Source organism: Syngnathus acus, chromosome 16, assembly GCF_901709675.1.
Source record: "Syngnathus acus chromosome 16, fSynAcu1.2, whole genome shotgun sequence".
NCBI classification, from domain to species: Eukaryota; Metazoa; Chordata; class Actinopteri; order Syngnathiformes; family Syngnathidae; genus Syngnathus; species Syngnathus acus.
Window position 1 is genome coordinate 8635259 of NC_051101.1, and position 19161 is coordinate 8654419.

The window sequence follows — 19161 nt, forward strand, 5'->3', positions numbered from 1 at the left end:
GATAATACAAAGCTAGCATGTAAAGGCAGCAAACTGTTGCTATATCTAATAACAGGTTTTCTGAATGAAGAGGTGAAGGATCCTGTCTGTTTGGAAATACACACACATACAATACCTATACAGCCTCCTGGCCTTCTGCTAAATTAAGCATTGGGGAACCTACAGGCACAACATTAGAAAGTGCTGAGACGCATAAACACACGGACACACAAAAACATGCAACAGTGAGGGAACAACCAACAAAAGAAAATCACTGACAAGGCCTCGTGTGCCGGCACAATGCGATAGAAAATGGGGGGCACACATTATTAAGTGTGAGATTTCAGAGAGCATGCGGGGATGGCTGCACCTTCAACCAGGAAGGGATTAGACAGGCAGAGAGTATGTATGTGTGCAAAAGACAGAAAAACACCGGCTCCAGTAAAGACTTGGGAGACACTTCATCTGTGATTCTATAGGACCCTGTTTAGACTCTCTAACCCTCAGAGGTACACACGTTCACATGAATTTTGTAGTAAATCCTAGAAAAGTTACAGGGTGCAATAGTTGATTTTTCAGCAACAGCGGTGTAAACATGCTTCATGCGCATATGGACAAAACTATGTAGTCATACATTCTAAAATGGAAAGTCACGCATCTCTTTCTCACAAATACCCAACATACTGGGTGCTGGTATGCTTCTAAAATACTGAGGTACTGTATGTTACTTCATTAAAATTGATCTATTAAAAAAATAAATGGCCACAGTCTGTCTATCTGTCTGGCTTTCAACTCAGCATGAGGGTCGGCATGTTTGATTGTGTTTATTGTTTTTGCTATTGATTGATTTTGTATGTCTAACAGTATTTTATGCGCAGTGGTCTAAAATAAAGTTATGTAAAATGACATCTGAAGATTACTGAGAAAATGACAGTTTGCAACAAAGTAACTATGGAAATGGAACACAGTATACGTATATGTTTAAATCGAACTCATCACAGAAACCTGAGAGAGAAATACAAATGCAGGACATGGTCATCACAAGTCACTTATAATACTGAAGGACAGTACTTCAGGATGGGAACAATTTGTACTCAAAGACGTACAAAACATTTATTTGCCTTCATCCAAAAACAAGCAAACATTGGCTAAATAAAATGAGATTAAAAGCAAATATCCAACCGAGATCCCCTACTTTTGAGTGCATAAGGCACAGAAAGAAACATGTAGGATAATTTGATGATGTGACTCCCATTCAAAGGTGCTGTTAATGTCGCCATCCTCTCTCTGGTTACGGCTTCTCTTCCAGCGTACGGTTGGAACGTTAATAGATTCTCTCCACAATAAAAGCCAGAAAGGCGGCTGCCAGCGCCAGTCCGACCCCCAGCCTCTTCAATAGCTCTCGGTCCACACTGTAAGACCCAATCAACAAAACAGAGGAAGACCTAGAAGAGGGACCTTGGACAGCATTTGACATCTGCTCCTGTGAAGAAAACACACAAAGTGAAACGTGTCTTTTCAACATCTTCCTTGGCAACAAAAGAATGTGAATTTTGCCACAAAGAAGTGGCGGATCCACTATAAGTTTGCAGTTAGAATAAAGTTGAATTGAGGGTATGTGTGATGACCTGCTACAGTAACTCTCTCTACATGCAGCACAAGAAGATATTGTAACTAGTGAAAGTGAAAGACTGCTTCTAACCAGCACATAAATAGACAGAAAAAATAATTTTTTTAAACAATAAGACTAATAAAGGTTACAATTTTTATTTTGCTGTTTTTCTTTAACAAGCATTTTCACCTTCTGTCTACCTCCATCTGTTGCCTCTCAGCGACGCAGTATAATTTGAGAATAACTAACATGATAATGAAGCAAATCTGATACCTTGTAGATGAATGCATTCATGGTAAAAAACAGCTGTTATTTTATGAATAAATGCAGAGTATAAGTGAGCGTAATTAAATCGGGAAGCAGCAAATGCAGTTTTGGGTGGTAATCAAATTATTCCGAGGCGCTCGTCTGCTGAATTTGAGTTGATGTTGACAATGAGCCGTGATGGGGTTTGTGAAAGATCAATGTGGGGACGGTAAAGCAATACAACATTGATTTTTATGTTAAGTTGTTTTGCTACAAGTTGCAACTTGAACGCACACACACACACACTGTTATTGCGCCCTATAATTTGCCAAATTCAAAAGGCATACAGCGCCTTTGCGTCAAAATCAGGGAATGTTCTGATGTTAGTTGCTGAAATGGAGAAATAGTCCATTTATTTTCTTTTTAGTTTAAGGAAGGCAAGACAGCTCAGGCTTAGGCTATTGATCACTAAATAAATAGGGAATTCTACACGAGATGTGTCAATGTAAGCTTTGAAACCATTGGAGGAGAGAATCTGTGGAAATGGATTGGGATGACCTTGAGGTGGTTGCTGCACATCTCCTCCTGCCCGACTGTTGATAAAATGCCTTATCACCACCAAGATGGATTATGCAGAGGGATATTGAGCAATTGATCTGCGGCTTTCTTGAATAACCTTTCATCAAGTTCACTAGGGAAAGCATCATAAGCGATGGCATTTTATATTTACCAAAAGTGGACCGACCTATTCGGCCCCCTGCACACTTTGCACCTCAACCATCAATTCTTTCATAATGATCAACCCTTTGATGCCTTTTGGCTTTCTGACCATCGTTAATAGTAATCTTTCATGTCCACACATCATAAAGAAATAATGATTTTCCTGTACTATCTGCCGTGTCTTGACAAAGTACACAATGCTATAGGTACAATTTTCCCAAGTTGTGAGTATACTGAATTTCTTGGCCAACCAACTGCACTTTTGACCTCTGAAAACAGAATTATGCATAAGAGTGTTATAGTGGACGCCCACACGTTGCATCCACATGACTTTGTGGAAGCAGCTGCACATTGGTCAAACACGCTGCAGTCATCTATACTATCGACTGTACTACCGCCACTTCTTCACTTTCTCCTCTGTTGCTGCACTTAATGCTGGAGGGATATAAGAACAGTCAACGCCTCCATAAGTCACTTACCAGTGGTGGTGGACAATAGTGGTCTAACTGACACATACAAGTTTGGTTCATGTTCTCACCTGATGGTGAAACTAATACTTTTGTATTGTGGCAGTTGCTTCACATACAATAAGATGCTCCAAGCTGGACTAGTTGATGGGAATCAAGTCAAGTTCATTGTCATGAACGGTGTACAACAAATGTTTTTGGCAACTGTGAGTTGCTCAGTTTAGTTTTATTTGTCCATCTGAGACTTTTGCACGGTTGCAGCTCTCATTTGTATGTAAGGCTGGGCAATTAATCAATCTTTATTTATCCAAATAATTTTGATTTTAAAAATATTTTTTTCGATTAACACTTTATTCATCTCTTGGGGGAAATTAAATTATTAATAGCAGTTTCTGTAGTTTTACACGTCCGATGTTGCCAAATTAGCAACTTTTTGAAACTCTTTCACAGCTCTTTAAAAAAGAAAAGACTTCTGATTTTAGTTCTCACTTTGAAACAAACAGGCACATAATCAGTTTGACATTATTTTCTGTATGGCAAGAAGGGAGCCTGGTGGCTCACTGAGTCAGTTGTGTTTCACATTGCCAACCATATGGTGCCCGTGATGCAAAAGCTGTTATTAATCGACACTTGATGTTTTTCTTGATGGGAAGGATGCTGCCACACTTTCCCCATCTGATCAAGTACAGACACTAGCTGCTTATTAAGCAATAAATTGATGCCAAAAGGGGAGCTCAGGTAAGTTTTACAAAGCTCAGAGCTAATATGTGCAAAACCATTTAGGTTTTCAAAAAACTAAAACCTTGCTGTCAATTTTTTTTTTTAAAAGAGAGAGCCAAGAAAAAGCAAGAGCCAAATGGAACATCATCCATCAAATGGTGTCAGGCCCAAGTGTACTACTACCTTCTTCTCCATCTGTCTATTTAGCTGTCTCGCCGCAGGTGTCATTAAACAACGGGGTGCCAGGACAGAGACAGTCTAAAATCTATTACTAGTTGGGAGGATAAGTGCAAATCTAAGTGGCAGTGGGTGCATGTCAGCACAGTGGGAGGGCAGAGAAATGTAGTGAAAAACTGAGAGGAACGAGAGAATGCCGTAGGAAAAGATCAGCTATTGTGTGACATTTCACCACCATGTGAACATGTGCAGGTTTTACAGCACGGTGTTGCGCTCTCTGCACACAGCGGGGGGGGAACAGAGCAAAGATAATCATCCAGAAAATCATCAACGTGTGGACTGACATAGGTAAAATAGTCTGGACGACTGAAATGGTACTTTTGTTTCTCACTACTGAAATTTGACGCCAGCTTCACGAGAGAAAGAAGAAACAACAATACGCAGCGGTCACATTTCTCACATGATCCTCACCAGCTGTCAGTGTCACTCTAGACACAACTGAAGTTTTGTGTGTGTGTGTGCGTGCGTGTGTGTGTGTGTGAGTGTGCGTGTGTAAAAAGATACTGGAAAAGGCGCTTTAGTTGGCCAAGAGTGACCTATCTAAACCACAGGGAGAATTACGACAAGCTGTAGTTCAATATATCGATGAACAAAGGGTCACAGGAACAAATAACATTTCTTAAGAGCTTCGAAAGTTATTTTTTTTCTTAAATCAAAAGTCCCCTTGCCATTTAATACGATAACAACAGCATTCAATGTTTTGCATGTAGTGATGACAAACATTACTTTTGACCAATTTAGTAGATGTTAACTTGTATTAGAGGACTGGATTCCATGTCCATATGTTCAGTCAGACTGGCTGCTCAGTCCTCCAAAACAGCAAGTGATTAGTGTCAACAAGTCCGTTGAACAGAGGGTAAAAAAAATAACAGTAATAGCTGTTCTGTTTGCCTGGGGTGCAGAACTTACAAATTCATAAATAATGAGGAACACATTCCTTTAAATGCAGATTAGTCACATTGCCTTTGGTTATTGACAAAGCAAGCCTATGATTTCATTACCAACAAAGCACATATTTGTCTACTGGAAAAATATCCTGGTACACTCAAATGCCATAAAATGAGAATTGTTTAAATTGAAATTAACCTGGAAACGGGAACTGCAGACTGTGAGGCAAGCATGCTAATCACTAGACCGGTAACTTCCGGAGAAGTTGAATAACGTGTAACCTATAATATTGTGGTAAAATGATCATTTGAAAATAAAAAGTAAAAGCTTTTGGGCAGCAACATTGGTCCACATGAGAAAAAAGGCTCCTTTGACAATTAGCACAACCACAAGCGAGCATACAGATGGACTGTATGTTAAGTTTTATGGCCGCCTCAATGAAATACAGTGGAACCCATTTGTGTCAATGACGTCCATGCAAACACATGTTGGGCACATGACAGCCATAGAACAAGAAATATAGCAAATGCTTCAGGCACCGGGGTAAAGCATTGACCTGAGTTACGATTACTTTCAAGACATCCTGTTGAGAGACGAGCATGCATATGGCTTGTTGAAAAAGACTTAAAGCCCACCAGTCAGTTAGTCTCCTTTCTCCTTTTACTCCTGCTGTGGTGCCCTCTCCAAACGAGTGCATTTGACTGCTAGTAGCTTGTGGGTAAGAGCTATTTGCCACTAATCCTAGGTGTCTGGTGATTAGGTGCGAAAGTGTTTTTTAGCGACTGCGACAGAGGATCAAATTTCGTAAGTGGATCTCGGCAAACCCTCACAAGATTTAAACAGCTATGACAATGCAATGCAAAGCCTCCAGTATTTACTGGCTATGGGAATAGTGTGGGGTCAGGTTTTTAACAGTGTGGTACTTTCAGGAGTCATTTCATAAAGAGTGTAGGAAGATGTGTACTTGATGAGAAGTAATTGGGTACACTATCCTCAAAGGTAGTTACATAATTTTCGAATGAGCCATTTATCTTGGCTGGTCTTCAATGGCCAGTAGTCTGTCCATCCGTCTTTCCATCCATCTACCTATCTATCCAGGTACTTATTAGAACTGGAAAGAAAACACTGATTAACGTACCTAATGACTTTGTTTCTCTGCAACTGAATGCTGTGTTCCGTGTTATTTAGACATATTGCTCAGATTTGTTCAAAGGCAAGCACGGAGCAAGGGGCACACAAAGCCTCTTGATATGAAATAAATAAAACAGAATGAAACTGTGTAATTCCAGTTGGCATATGTGGCTCAAGTACTGAAAGGCAGACATGACTAATATTTTTGATGGTGTAATCATTTTTTGGTTCCCTGAACCACTGGCCGTGTAATGAAATTTGACATGCCATGTGAAATGCTTGAAATAGCTATGCCTGGTGTTTTGAAGACCGAACCAAATTATTTGCTGAGAGACAACAGTCAGACAGAGGCCAACCGCAACCTCGTGACATTTCTAAGAAAATAAAATGTTTAAAAATAGATGAGCGAGCAGTAACTGTTTGATTTTTATTGTTTTTTGACAATGCGTGACATCAAGCAACACGAGTTAAATACAAAACACATACAACTAGCTGCAATTGCAAACCTGCTCATTTAAATTGTGTTTGTGTGTCTAGCAAGTGTTTTAGTTTCATAAAGATTGTGTGAAGACTGCTGGGAGAGGATCCAGCACGCCAGCGAAAATTGAGGATAAAATGGTTCCGAAAATGGATGGATGTTTAGAGACAATGTTTTTTTTTTTTTATCCATATAGAATGCAGCTCACATCTGAACGGAATGTGTAGAGTATGTTTTTCACATCAGAGGCTCATTATTAGCAACGGTGCTTTCCACAACACAAACTATAGCAACAATAATAAAGATATTCAATGAACACCATTCTGACAGTGATCACCACATTTGAGAATTCTGCCATTTGACCAGATATGAAAACAAACAAGGAAATATTTTGTATGTCCTTGATGAAAGGAAAGACCAAGAAAATGTAATAGTCCAATTTAGCCAATATGTGTCATTGGTTATCAAGAATTTTTTTTTTACTAGCCTAATTTATCTCCCTCTCGATGCATCTTCTTTTTATGTCTTTCATACAAACTGTCAATTTTCTGCCTTGCGGAGGGACCGAAGCTGTTTTCTCCCCTCTCATCCATTCTCTGAGTCTCCTTGAGAAAGTATGCTCTGAAAAGACCTGATTATATGAGATGGCACTCATGCTGCCTTTGCTGTCTCCCGATCTATCCATCTACCTTGGTCGCTTTCTTTCTTGCTTCACTTTTTGTCTCCCCCCCCTTCTATCATTTAATTTCATCTGAGAATGAGGACCGGTGAAGATACGTTCTCATTTTTCCCCTTTACTGCGCTGTTGAGTGCTTTTTCTGCTATTGTGTCCGACTAAAAGACTCATTACTGTCCTTCCCCTTTCCACCGGAAAGTGCTGTTTCTGTAAATGAAGGTTTTACAGACGGCTAGGAGAGGCGGACTGAGAACAAAGAGCTAAATTTTCAGGTGCTGTTGTCACTCTGCAACCTTGGTTTTTCAGTGGAATGAAAGAGCAAAAATACCTCTTAATACACATCCCATAGCAACCTTTGCTGAAGAAACGCAAGAAAGACGTTGAAAATGAGTCAACTATTGTTAGTAATGAGGGCAAATGTGATGTCTGCTTGGCAATCTACCACCAATGAGAAGAAACATCAAATATAGTTAGTATAAAATGAAATAAATTTACCTCTTTGGCAATATTGTGGATCAGAATCAAGCTAGTAGTGAGCACTTTATTGCCAACCAGCTTTACTATTTTCTGTGCATACCAAAAGCTTTCTAAACTTGCAGTAGGTGTTGTGATTGAAAGAAAATTATCAGAACGATGCCTACCACCAAAGAGACTTAAGTAATGCAATCACATAACCAGTTTCAAAAAGAACTGGGACCCCCTGTCCTACTAAGCTAATCTTATTGTATCTGAAGACTATCTAATATCAACCAGTTATTGCTTGAGTCCACCACACACTGAGGGGCGCAAATGTACCGTACGTGCGCTTGTGAGAAAGGACTGAATGATTACACTTTCATCCACGTCTTGCTGTCTCAAAATTACAGGCTTGCGGAAAAACTGGAGAATAAAGGGGGAACGAGATGGTGTGATGCATCATAACTGCATGATAGTTTGCTCGATGATAGCGCCAACTGATTGGAAAGGCAGATCAACCTTCCAAGGTCTTTCATGTCTAGCTGCACAAAGTAGAACAAAGTAAGACGTCTGTCATTTTGAAGCCGCCTAGAGAAATGATTGCACACTAGCCAGCTTCTATACAGATGTGCATGTGTTGAGCAAATACGGCCAGGTCGATACTTGGCTATGATGTCTGAGGCGTAAAAGTGGATGTCTATGAATGTAATCATGTGAAACAATGTACGTTTGATGCATACGGCTGCTATACAGAAGTTGATTATGCACTGACGTTTCCATCCGAGAAAGCTCTGACGGACACTGTTTGAAAAGCGTCGGCTTAAAAAAACACAATCAAACAAACAAGCTATTATCTGCTGGGTCTCATTTTTTAGTTTGCATTGTTACTTGATGATTCGAGGGCAACCGGGGAGTTACATTGTCCTATAAAGAAGCTGGAAAAGAAGGAAATCTAGCTGATGCTCTATTGCATTTCTCCAAGTTAGAGTTGTAAAGTTTCCAACTATAGTGATCGCTCATTCATTGCTGGAGTTACGTTCTAGACACATCAGTGATAGATGGAATTCTATGAAATAGATACCATATAAAGAAAACGTTATTTTGTCTGTGTGTGTGTTCAAGCCTTATAATAATAAACACGTTCTAAACAAATCTATTTCAACTGTTTTTTTAACACATTGGAAAGCATAAACCACATTGAAAAACTAAGTTTACTCAGTGTTTTAGTTACATGCTGTATATCTATGCTGCATATAACTTTGTATATAAGTTTGAAATCATAGAAATGACAAAATAATAACACGTTCCTGTCCAACATTTTTTGTTAGGTTTCCTGTTTAACCATTGATGATTACCAAACATAGAATGTTTTATATCTTTAAAAACTGACCCTTTGGAAAACTCTGGCCAAGCACCTCTGGACTAGAACCTCTGGACTTTCCAAAATTATGCCTCTTTTGTACAATAGCAGATGTGCAGTTGACATAACATAAATGGTTGATTTAAGAGTGCAGGTATATTTATCCATGATGTCTCCTGGGCTCAGTAAATTAGAATGCTGCTTTCAAGCATACGGAGAAAAGTTTAGCCTATGCAGTTTTAAACATTTAATATCTCATTCTACTAAAGGACAGAAATGTCAAAATGTTACCAAGGCATGTAGACAGTTTAATGAAATGCTGTGAGGAGGTAGAACATTCTTTTTCTAAATGTATTCATTCCAGAGGCAGAAAGAGCAGTACAGTGATCCCTCGCCACTTTGCGCTTCACCTTTCGCGAATGCGCTACTTCACAGGGTTTGTACTTTTGATTTTATTTTAAATTTCTATTTTAGAAACACTCAAGTAGGTGGGGAAAAAGCTGCTGAGGAACTCTTAGATGTATGGGCAAAAAATATATATTCAAAAGCTACGTCATATTGGTAGAAACAGCCATGGATTATTAATTTCAATGAATGACTTGTTAAGGTGATACTAAAGGCTGTTTTCAATGTATTTGTGTTAAAATAGCCTTTTTTTTTTTTTTAAACGTAAGAATACAAATCAAACTGACCTAATGACAAAAATATAGCCAAAATGCATATGCTAAATAAAATCAAAGGGTTTTTGTCCAAACGGGGCATGTGTGGGTGAAATTAATGAGGAGTGGAATGCGTGTGTGTGTGTGTGTGTGTGTGTGTGTGTGTGCGTTGGATGGGGTGTGGACTTTATGAGGCAACTATAAAAGGTCTTTACCGCTGAACTTTTCATTGCAGAGTGACATGTCGGTCGGCTTAATGTGAATCCCTTCTCACTATTCCTTATTTCATTCTGCCATCCATTTCCTTCTCACTTTCTGTCTCGACTTGTCTTCCCTTGATCGCTGCGACCCCTTTGCCTCTGTTCTTTCTCTGCCTGCTTTCTCTGGCTGTCTGGCAGTAAAGGTTGATGAAGTGTGAAATTAGAAAGTGTATCATATTCTGCTCTGTGGCTCTGTGTCCTGAGCTATAAGCTACAGCTAGTCACAGTGAAAAATAACACGCACTGAAACAGATACATTAACATGGTGTTTGTGCAAGCCCATACGTGTGTAGGTCTGTCTGTGTGTGCATGTGCTCATGTGTGTGTGCGCATCATTTTATCCAGTCACAGCTTATTTTAGATGATTTATCACTGACATATTGGCTTTTTTTGGAGTGGGGGACACAAATATGTATACACAACTTGTTTTTGTTTCTACCTCACTATGCTATGCATGTTATAACTACTTGAGATTATTATTTCATATTTATCCAGATAATGTTGGGAGTAACTTAGTCATTATACACAATTTAATTGAGGCAAAAAAATCAAAGTTCTTAATTTTAGTGTTTAACAAATAATCAGAGGATTATTAGGTGTGAAACTATGAACATTTCAGATTTGATTTGCTATCATTCAAAGTATTTACCTGCATCAGGCCAGACACTTCTCCCTTTTGAAGTGGGGCAGCGATGGAGGGAGTGAAAGGTTTAGTGTTTTCCACTGGTTGTCCTTTCAGGAAGTGTTTTCCTGCCTCATAGATGTCTACTTCAATCATTTTCCCCTTGAACTCTAACCTCTTGGGAACCAGTACCTGCAAAACGGAAATTACAATCAATCGATTGATTGTGTTCATCTTAAAAAATTTCATTATGGACAGTTCTCTGAAAATACAGTAGCCATGTGGAATAGCTTTACAACCATAACTATGCACTTTATGTTGCTACATTTTTTGTCAAATGCAACTTCAATTCTATAATTCCTGTGGTATTTTAGCATTTCCTAAACTACAATAATCTCGTACTCGCTCTTTCCACATTGCACAAACACAGAATAACTGTGTGCTAATCACTACATACTAGTGCAAAATAAGTGAAATGATGGAGTTGAAGAGTCACCGCTGTGGTGGCACAATTATGCCTGGCTCAGTGCTAATCTGTCAGCTTTTATCCAGCGGCTGGAATATGATCGGCGGGGGAAAGGAGGCCATGGCGTCGACCTGCCAAGCGCCTCACCTGCCTAATCATTACACCTGATGCTCAGCGCAGAGGGTGAGTGTGTATGTGTGTGTGTGTGTGGGCGAGAGCGAGCAGGCAGCAATCTGAGAGGGGCGAATCAGTGGATGTGGAGGAGGTAGGCGACATTGTGCATGTAGGTGAGGGTCATTTGAGGTCCATTAAAGCGAGATCAAATGATGAAAGAGCTTGTCCTATGTCATTGGAACCTCCATCGTAACCCCGCCTAACCTTGCACATGCAGGTGAGGCGACTGCCTGTTATAATTGACAGGTTAGATAGCCATCTGATTGGTGTTACAGTGAGACTGGGTGATTTGTTCACACTCCGTTTCTGTCCTTCCCTTCGAAGATTAATCCCCCACCTTTCCACATCAATTTCATTGCCCCCACCGCTCTGCTTAACTCACCCTTAACCTCTTCTTATTTGCTCCCCACATGTACACAGGCTTCAGAACTCCGCCATCTTACAATTTCATTCATGAGGCAATTGACAGACCAAGTAATCCAGCGAAGCTCTTTCTTAGTTCAATTTATAAAATGCATGGTAAATAATACAGCAAACAATTTAATAGCAAATCCATCTCACTGTTCTGAGGTTCACTTGTGCACTTGTGTATCTGAACCTCACCTTGAAGACCAAGTAACTCAAAAGCTTGCACAGTGGGGCACTCTTAAGTCAAGGTACCACTACATTTTAGAGTTATTTGATTTTCACACCTGGGATGGAGGAATTCAATTCTGCTTTTGAGATTTGTCCTAATCAAATTATTGATTTTTACAAGGCTATCTCAACTATGACAAATCCGTGTTCCAATACAATCAATGCATACACATGGCAAGCATGCCCGCATGAGCACCTGTGTGAAGTGTCTATTTGCGCAACACATGCAGGGAGCGAGTGAAACTTGCAAACTGAGTTCACAGCATACAGAAGGTGCAGAGGGGAGCGGGTAGGAGAGAACGATAAGGAGGGAGCGAGGAAGGTGAGGGGAAAAAAAAAAATATTGCCATCCGCTGCCCTCCCCGCTAATAAAAAGCACAACTTCAAACATGTTTCTGATGATAGTTAAAGCGCGGAGGAAATTGATTTATTTGAAGATGTTTTAAAGTTAATTTTTCGCAGGTTCAGAGAGGTTCTTTGAAGCCACGTTCGATGAACAGCTGTGGGTGTTGGAAGGAATGTTCATGTCTTTAGGGCTGATGTTCGTACATTTGAAGGGGGGGGGGGGGGGGGGGGGGGTAAAAAACGTATTGCTGCCAAATGCTCTTATGACCACCGTAGGGTGTGGGGTGCACATTTGTGAGTCTATAATATTCAAGCTAACCTACTTTATTCGGTAGATGAGCTTAAGCTGGTGGCACCTTCCTGTGAGAACTCATGTGACATGCATAGCAAAGCCCCTCATCTGATTTTTAAAATATGAAGTCTAGCAAGAACTCAGTTAGTAAAATGACTGAAATCTGAAATATATGCAATCTGAGATACTAATTAGTTATAGCACACTCACTTGTACTGTACTTGTACTGAAGTGAAGCTTCCAACAACAATGAAGATATTCTACAAAAACGCTCAATTAACTTGATCAAGAAGAGCATTTGTAAATCTGAATGTTTTTTTAATTGTTAAATATATCTTACCTGCTCATAGAACTTGTTGTGAGCCACATAATATTGGGAATCAAATGACTCTTCTGTCACCAACACCTGTTGTCTCTCGCCAACCTAAACACAAACATAAAAAAAAAAAAAAAAAATTTTTATACATTGTCAAGACTAAATCAGACAGAATTACAAGTTCATGGGATGTATTTCCTCATTAAGTCTTTTTATTTCATTAAATTGCTTTTCGGTATTTAACATTCTTGCCGTTGGTTTGCCTGACTGACACAAGGAAAAATATGTTTTGCTCAGTTTATTTGACACAAACTTTCAAACTTCACTTTCACCCACATAAAATGACTATTTCATTGTGTGTGTTTGTGTTCATCATGATCTCAACACAAAGTTTTGCTCCTCAATTTTCATTGCACCTGAACATTTAATTACAACCTCAAGGCTCTCGAGCCACTTCAGTTTTGGTGGCTTGCTTAAGAATAATAGTCTGCAGTATTCATCCCCGACCCTTAGAAAAGGTTAAAAAAATGATGAAAGGAGAATGGAAACAAAAGCAAGACTGCAAATTAAATACTGAAAAGACCTCAGTATAACAGGAAATCCTGGCAAGGCAAGGCCACTTCGTTTCACAATTATTTCGACTGAGCTATTCAGTGCGTTTTAGAGAGTAAATATAATAATGGTGTGAGAAGTGTACAAAAAAACACGGGGTCCTTGCAAAATATAAACAAGTGTCATAACAACTAAAATGCAAACAAAGTATTAAAGCAACAATTACAATCAAACTCTTGAGATGGCACCAAAAAAGAAATACTGTATATATATTTTTTGTGATAAATCAACTGGATGGATAATCCAGATCTGTTTTGCATGATCGCAAAACTGCTTCAATTTGTCTTATTTTGCCTCTTTAACAGGCACTAAGCCAGCCCAGATGGCCAAAGGCTCATATAAGGATCATATGGCAGAAACAGATGTATATTACTTGTACGATTTGTGTTCAGAGCCACACTGTGGTGTGCGGATGAAGAGCAACATATTTCAGGCAGTTCATGAATGACTGTTAATCATGAAGTGAACTGAAAGCACTAATGAAATGCGGTTGGTGTTACGCCCCTTTTCCAGAGTTCCGGTTGTGCCCCGAATCAGTCTGGTTTCTCCTTGTGTGGCCGCTTATCCTTGGCACATTTTTAGAGTTGTGCACTTACAGTTCCTCAGAACCTGCTTCTAAGAGGCCGGCTGAGCAGGGCCATGATATCACTATCATCTGATTGGCTTACTCTTTCCAAAACGTCCTCAATTGTCTAAAGCATTTGCAGAGCAAGTAATTGAAGGTATAATTTTTGTTTTCCCTTTCTTTTTAAAAGTTTGAAAATCAAAAGGTCTCTGAATTAAGAAAAACATTAAAATGCTAACCCAAACATATGTCAAGAGAAATTCTGGGAGAGGATCCTGTTAATCAAATAACTTTGATGCAGGATATAGCAAAATTGAATGATTGCAAGTTTTGCAACCATGAATACAGAGGACAGACTTTGACAGTCTTCTTTATTTTCCAATATATTTTCCCCAAAATATCTTAATCATCCATTTTGTGCGTGCTTTTAAGGCTGGATCTTCATGCTGAAATGTTGCCAAAGCCTGGCCTGGTAGAGGAATGCAAATGGTCTTGTCATTCACAGACTCAACCCCCAAACTTGGCAATTTTTGAAGGCACTGCACCCATTGAACTGAGCAGCAAGAAAACAGGAAGGTATAAGATGTCCTGCAGGCCAAATGACCGCAAACTGCATTTTGATACCGTTTGTAATGCACCCTATACTTGAAAACGGATCTGACTGATCACTTTCCAAGCAATCCGTCTTTGAATGCCTTAGAAGTAAGGCTCTGAACACTTGCATTTCCGCAGACATCTGCCCTCCCTTCCTACTTTCCCCCTTTGAGTTTTTAAGATCAAGTCCTATCTATGTTACGTTGGAATGTGAGTGTTCTAACATAGCCACCACCTGCACTAGCACGTTGACAAGCTCCAAAGGCTTAAATAAATCACAGACTTTAGCAAACAAAGCAAAATTCAGAGGGTACAAACCCTTTGAACGTGATTAACGCAAGGCAAACATTTGGATTTTTGCTACTTTGGATTGGAGGCAGATGTCTTTTTTTTTTTTTTGTGGGACTTGTGGACTAAATCCTGAGCTCATGAGGCGAAGAACTTTGTTTTCTTATTTTATTTGGCAAGGAGGCTTGTTTAGTTTGGTATACATATATTGATTTTGTAAACACAGTATGTTAAGTCTAAGGCAAATTATTTATAAATGTTTTTAAATAGCCGAAATGAGCAGTGGCTGACCAGTTGGAGACTTTTAATTTGCGGCAAGAAATTTTATATTCCAATTTAAAGATGGAGTGGTTGACTTAGTAGTAGGTGATACGTGTTATGTGCATCTGCCTACCTTAATGATCCTCACCTAAGTAAGCAGCAAGCTGCAATGATCTCGGCTTAGTGTACGTGCGAAAGGGAGTATCACACATGGACGGATCCCTGCATCAAAAATATGTTTGCAGCAAATCAAAAGTTGGTGATTTTCCCATGTCAAATACACAGTGAACTCTGTGTGTTTGCATGCAAAATAATTTAAGTAGGCCTTCACTTGTACACTTCCTGCTGCAGACCGAGCGTATTTAGATTTGTGTTTACACAGTTGTTTGAATAGCAGGCCACCAAATGGCATGTCTTCGCACAGTGAGTTTTAATTTACATCAACATCCAGAAGACAACATCCCTTGGTACATGGCAGATCCGCAACAGATTTATGGGATCATGAGTTTAATTGCTAATTAATCCAGATCTTAACATGGGTAATGACAGCACCGTGGCTTTGAATTTGTAATCAATGTTTTTATCTGTGTCATAAATAAAGGAGCAAGTCACTCAAACAGCATGCAAAATCCCTTGCCACCTTGTTGGCTTTTTAAGCGATGCAAACAGAATATGGCAAACCACAGTGAATGGCAGCTGGACTGCTGCAACTAAATTTATGTGGGAGAAAAGAGGGCAAGTAACATTAATGTATGCAAACAATGCAACTCTTTTGAACAAAGAAAGTATGAATTGATCATTTATAGGTTTCTTACAAAATTACACTGCCCTCTTATCTTTAATTTTTTAATCATCTTGTGTTTGACTTGAAAAAGGACTGAAAAGATCTTGCACCTCCACCAATGCATAATTGTGTCTGACCGACCCACACGTTTTTATTTCTTCACCCATCGCTTCAATTCATTATCTAGTCCTTATCTCTCCTATGCACACTTTCAGTCTACTGATAACACACACACATACAATCCCAGTGAAGAGTGTGGAATTTCATTGGCCTTCTTCTTGTCAAACCAATGCAAATGTATTATGTACATAAAAACCGACAGCGCTGCACACAAATCTCCATCTTCCCTCAAAGTCAGCCCTGTATGGCTCCTTGTAGGGAGAGTTTAACAGTCATTGAGAAGAGGCAAAATATAAGTTCTGTTTTAGTAAGACTGCTGAAAGAAGATTGCAGAAGAGAGAGAACAGTGTGGATGAGTCAATAACAGAAGATGCAATATGTGATATATGAATATGTGTAAGTCCACAATTAATCACTGTCAACAAAACAAGTTTGAGCTGAGAGACATGTCATACATTTAAGTGAAGAATTGGGTGTCAGGTAGGGTGTTCCTATGTCCTTAACATGAACACTTGATGGTCCTGATAGAAGCAAATACTGCATGTTCACACAATTAAAGCATAAACACAAATGCACATTCACTCTTGATTGCAGCAGTTATTCAGCTCATCAACACAAAAATATATTCTACCTCCCCATTGTGTGACTGACAGATGAGATTGATGTATCATTTCCATGCATGCATGCAGAAGGTTTTTTATTTCAAGTAACCTCAAAATATATCACTTTTATGTTACCTTACTGTTGTACTGACTGAATATGTCCACTTAATATACTGTAAGGCGGGACAAGTGCACCCCACTGAAACCAAATAATAATATATTTTTTTACAGTTTCTTACAGCACAATTTTAAGTGGGAAATCATACTGTCCGAAACTGAGGCGAGTACTGCCGAGCCAATAATGAGCAGCCATGTTATTTGGTTCTGTAAGGTCCAATCATAAGTTACTCACCTGTGCAAGACAGGCTTAAAAAAATATGCAGTCACAAAAATAAATATTTATTCATTGAATGATGGGAGTGTGTGAATACGCGTGTATGTGATTATGTGCAAAGCTTGTGGGGAACCAGCCTCTGGCATTAGAGCGCCTATATGTTTGCAGCTCCCGCATCAATCAGAGGTAGGCTGTGATTGTCAGGCTGATTGTCCATTATGTCTGTGTGGGCCTGGAGGCCTTGGACTGAATTTGTGTCTGAGGGAGAACGAACGGCGGAATAAGTAAGTGAACATGTAATGCACAGAACTATACATCCACATTAATCTATAATTGAGGTGGAAAATAATGCCTTGGTGCTTGGAGTATGATTATGATTACTGGAGGCCCCACCTGAAGACAGCAAATCATACAAGCGGAGGAAAAGCAATCTAGCAAACACGTCTGATTACAATTGGAGGCTAGCCCCCAAGTAGGAGAGAAATATATGCGTTTCGATAAGGGAGGGGGAAAAACTCTAGGTTACAAGGCCATCCTGGTGGCTCTTTGGATAAGGAAAGGATCTCTTGCTTCTTATGTTTGATTGGCTTTAAAGCCTGCATATCATCTTTGGTGTGTACCCTATTGCTGTTTTCCCTTCTTCTGGCTTTTATTAATAACTGAAATATAGATTTAAAATATAAGACATTAAATAGGTGCTAAGAAAATATTTTTCATGTTTTATTGATGCCACAAATATCTTCTTAACCTTATTTTATTGGGTAATCAACAAATCCGATTTCTCATTGGAAGTCAATAATATAATGCAGAATAAAAACAAAAGAAAATAAAAACAGCCAAACGACAGAACTCTTGTCTTTCTCTCGCCTAATCAAAATTTCCAGGGGGACATATATGCCTTAAATGTTGTGTAACCCTATAGTGTGTGTACACTTCAAATTCTGAGTATTGTCCAACAATTCAGGTTTGGGAAATGGAAAAGTTTAAGAACCAAATGCAGAGCCAGAGGGATTTTATTGGTTCAGACATTGTGCAGTGTGGAGAAAATATTAGGTTGGAAAGCCCTGATAGCTCAGCACATGGGCTCTATAGGTCAGAGTATATGGGAAGCATGGAGCTCACATAATGTAGCTCCCTGTAGAGAGATGCTAAGCCCGAGGTGACCAGAGTAATTTATGCAGAGAGACATTTCGGCCGGGTCAGCAAGAAAAAGATCGTCTACAGATTATTAGTGTGTCAGAAGAATACAACATAAACGTTACATTGCCTACAGGAAATAATACCCAATTAATTATTGGCATAGTAAAACAACAATTTGTTTCCCTGAAACCTTAGTTGCGTTTTCAGTCCACTAACTCTTAACAAGTTTGGATTAAATTTGTTATTGTTACATTAATCAAGTTGCAACTTTACATATGAAGAATTATACCTAGCTCTTCCCCAATGTATCATTTCAATAACTGTGGATAGATTTGTGTCAGTGTGTTGGAAACTCTGGAATGGATGTTGCCCACTCTTTTAATCCTAATTTTCTATGAATCCCAAAAGAGCTGGAAGTACAAATCTATACACTCCTGCCTTGAGATCAAACACAAATTTAATTTACAGTCTGGCTTTAATCGCAAACAAAGTTATGCATTTCTTTCAGAGGCAAAGCAGTATTGAAGTTGTTGAACTATTAGCCTCCCACTTATGGTGGGAATCGGCCTGGCTGATTCAAATATTGACATCCAAATCAATAAACCCAGAATTGAGAAGCCATGTTTCCAAGTAGAACGAGACGACATATTGTATTCTACTTGTTCTTATTTCACAAAGCAAAATATGTTTAAACTGTTGTTAATCAATTTTATTTTAGACTTTTTCTAGAATTTTGGAATTTAGTCATAGCTTCTAGTTTTCTCGCTCATGCTTAAATCCGTCTTGTTTTTGTGTGAATGAAATGTTTTTGTTAGTGTGCACCAGGACTAAAGCTCATCTCACTCTATATGCATCACTATGAATCGGTGTGAAATCTATAGAATCTGAAAAGGTGTGGAAGCTCAAAAATAAGTCGTTATAATAAGAATTACAGTATGTGTAAATACTGTATAAATTATATTAAGATTAACTGGTTTCCACATAAATGCAAATGGTTAATTATATCAAATTTACTCAGGGCGAGGAGGAGATTAATGTGTCGTGGCCGTTCAGTTGCCACAGGCGGAGAAAAAAGCCATTGTGGTGTGTAAGAATGCTTACTGGCCACTGTATGGACAATG

General features: G+C 39.1%; 1 protein-coding gene across 4 annotated transcripts in view; it reads right to left on the reverse strand.

The window, feature by feature from the left end:
- Nucleotides 1–957: 957 nt before the first annotated feature.
- cdkal1 (CDK5 regulatory subunit associated protein 1-like 1) overlaps nt 958–19161 on the reverse strand; it is a 130198-nt gene continuing 111994 nt past the window's right edge. For all 4 annotated transcript variants that reach the window (XM_037273761.1, XM_037273762.1, XM_037273759.1 and 1 more), the window contains 3 exons: nt 12765–12848; nt 10539–10703; nt 958–1462 (listed from right to left, as the gene is read on the reverse strand). In XM_037273761.1, the coding sequence (XP_037129656.1) occupies nt 1304–1462; nt 10539–10703; nt 12765–12848 (408 nt within the window). In that variant the 3' untranslated portion in view covers nt 958–1303. The remainder of the gene's footprint in view (nt 1463–10538; nt 10704–12764; nt 12849–19161) is intronic.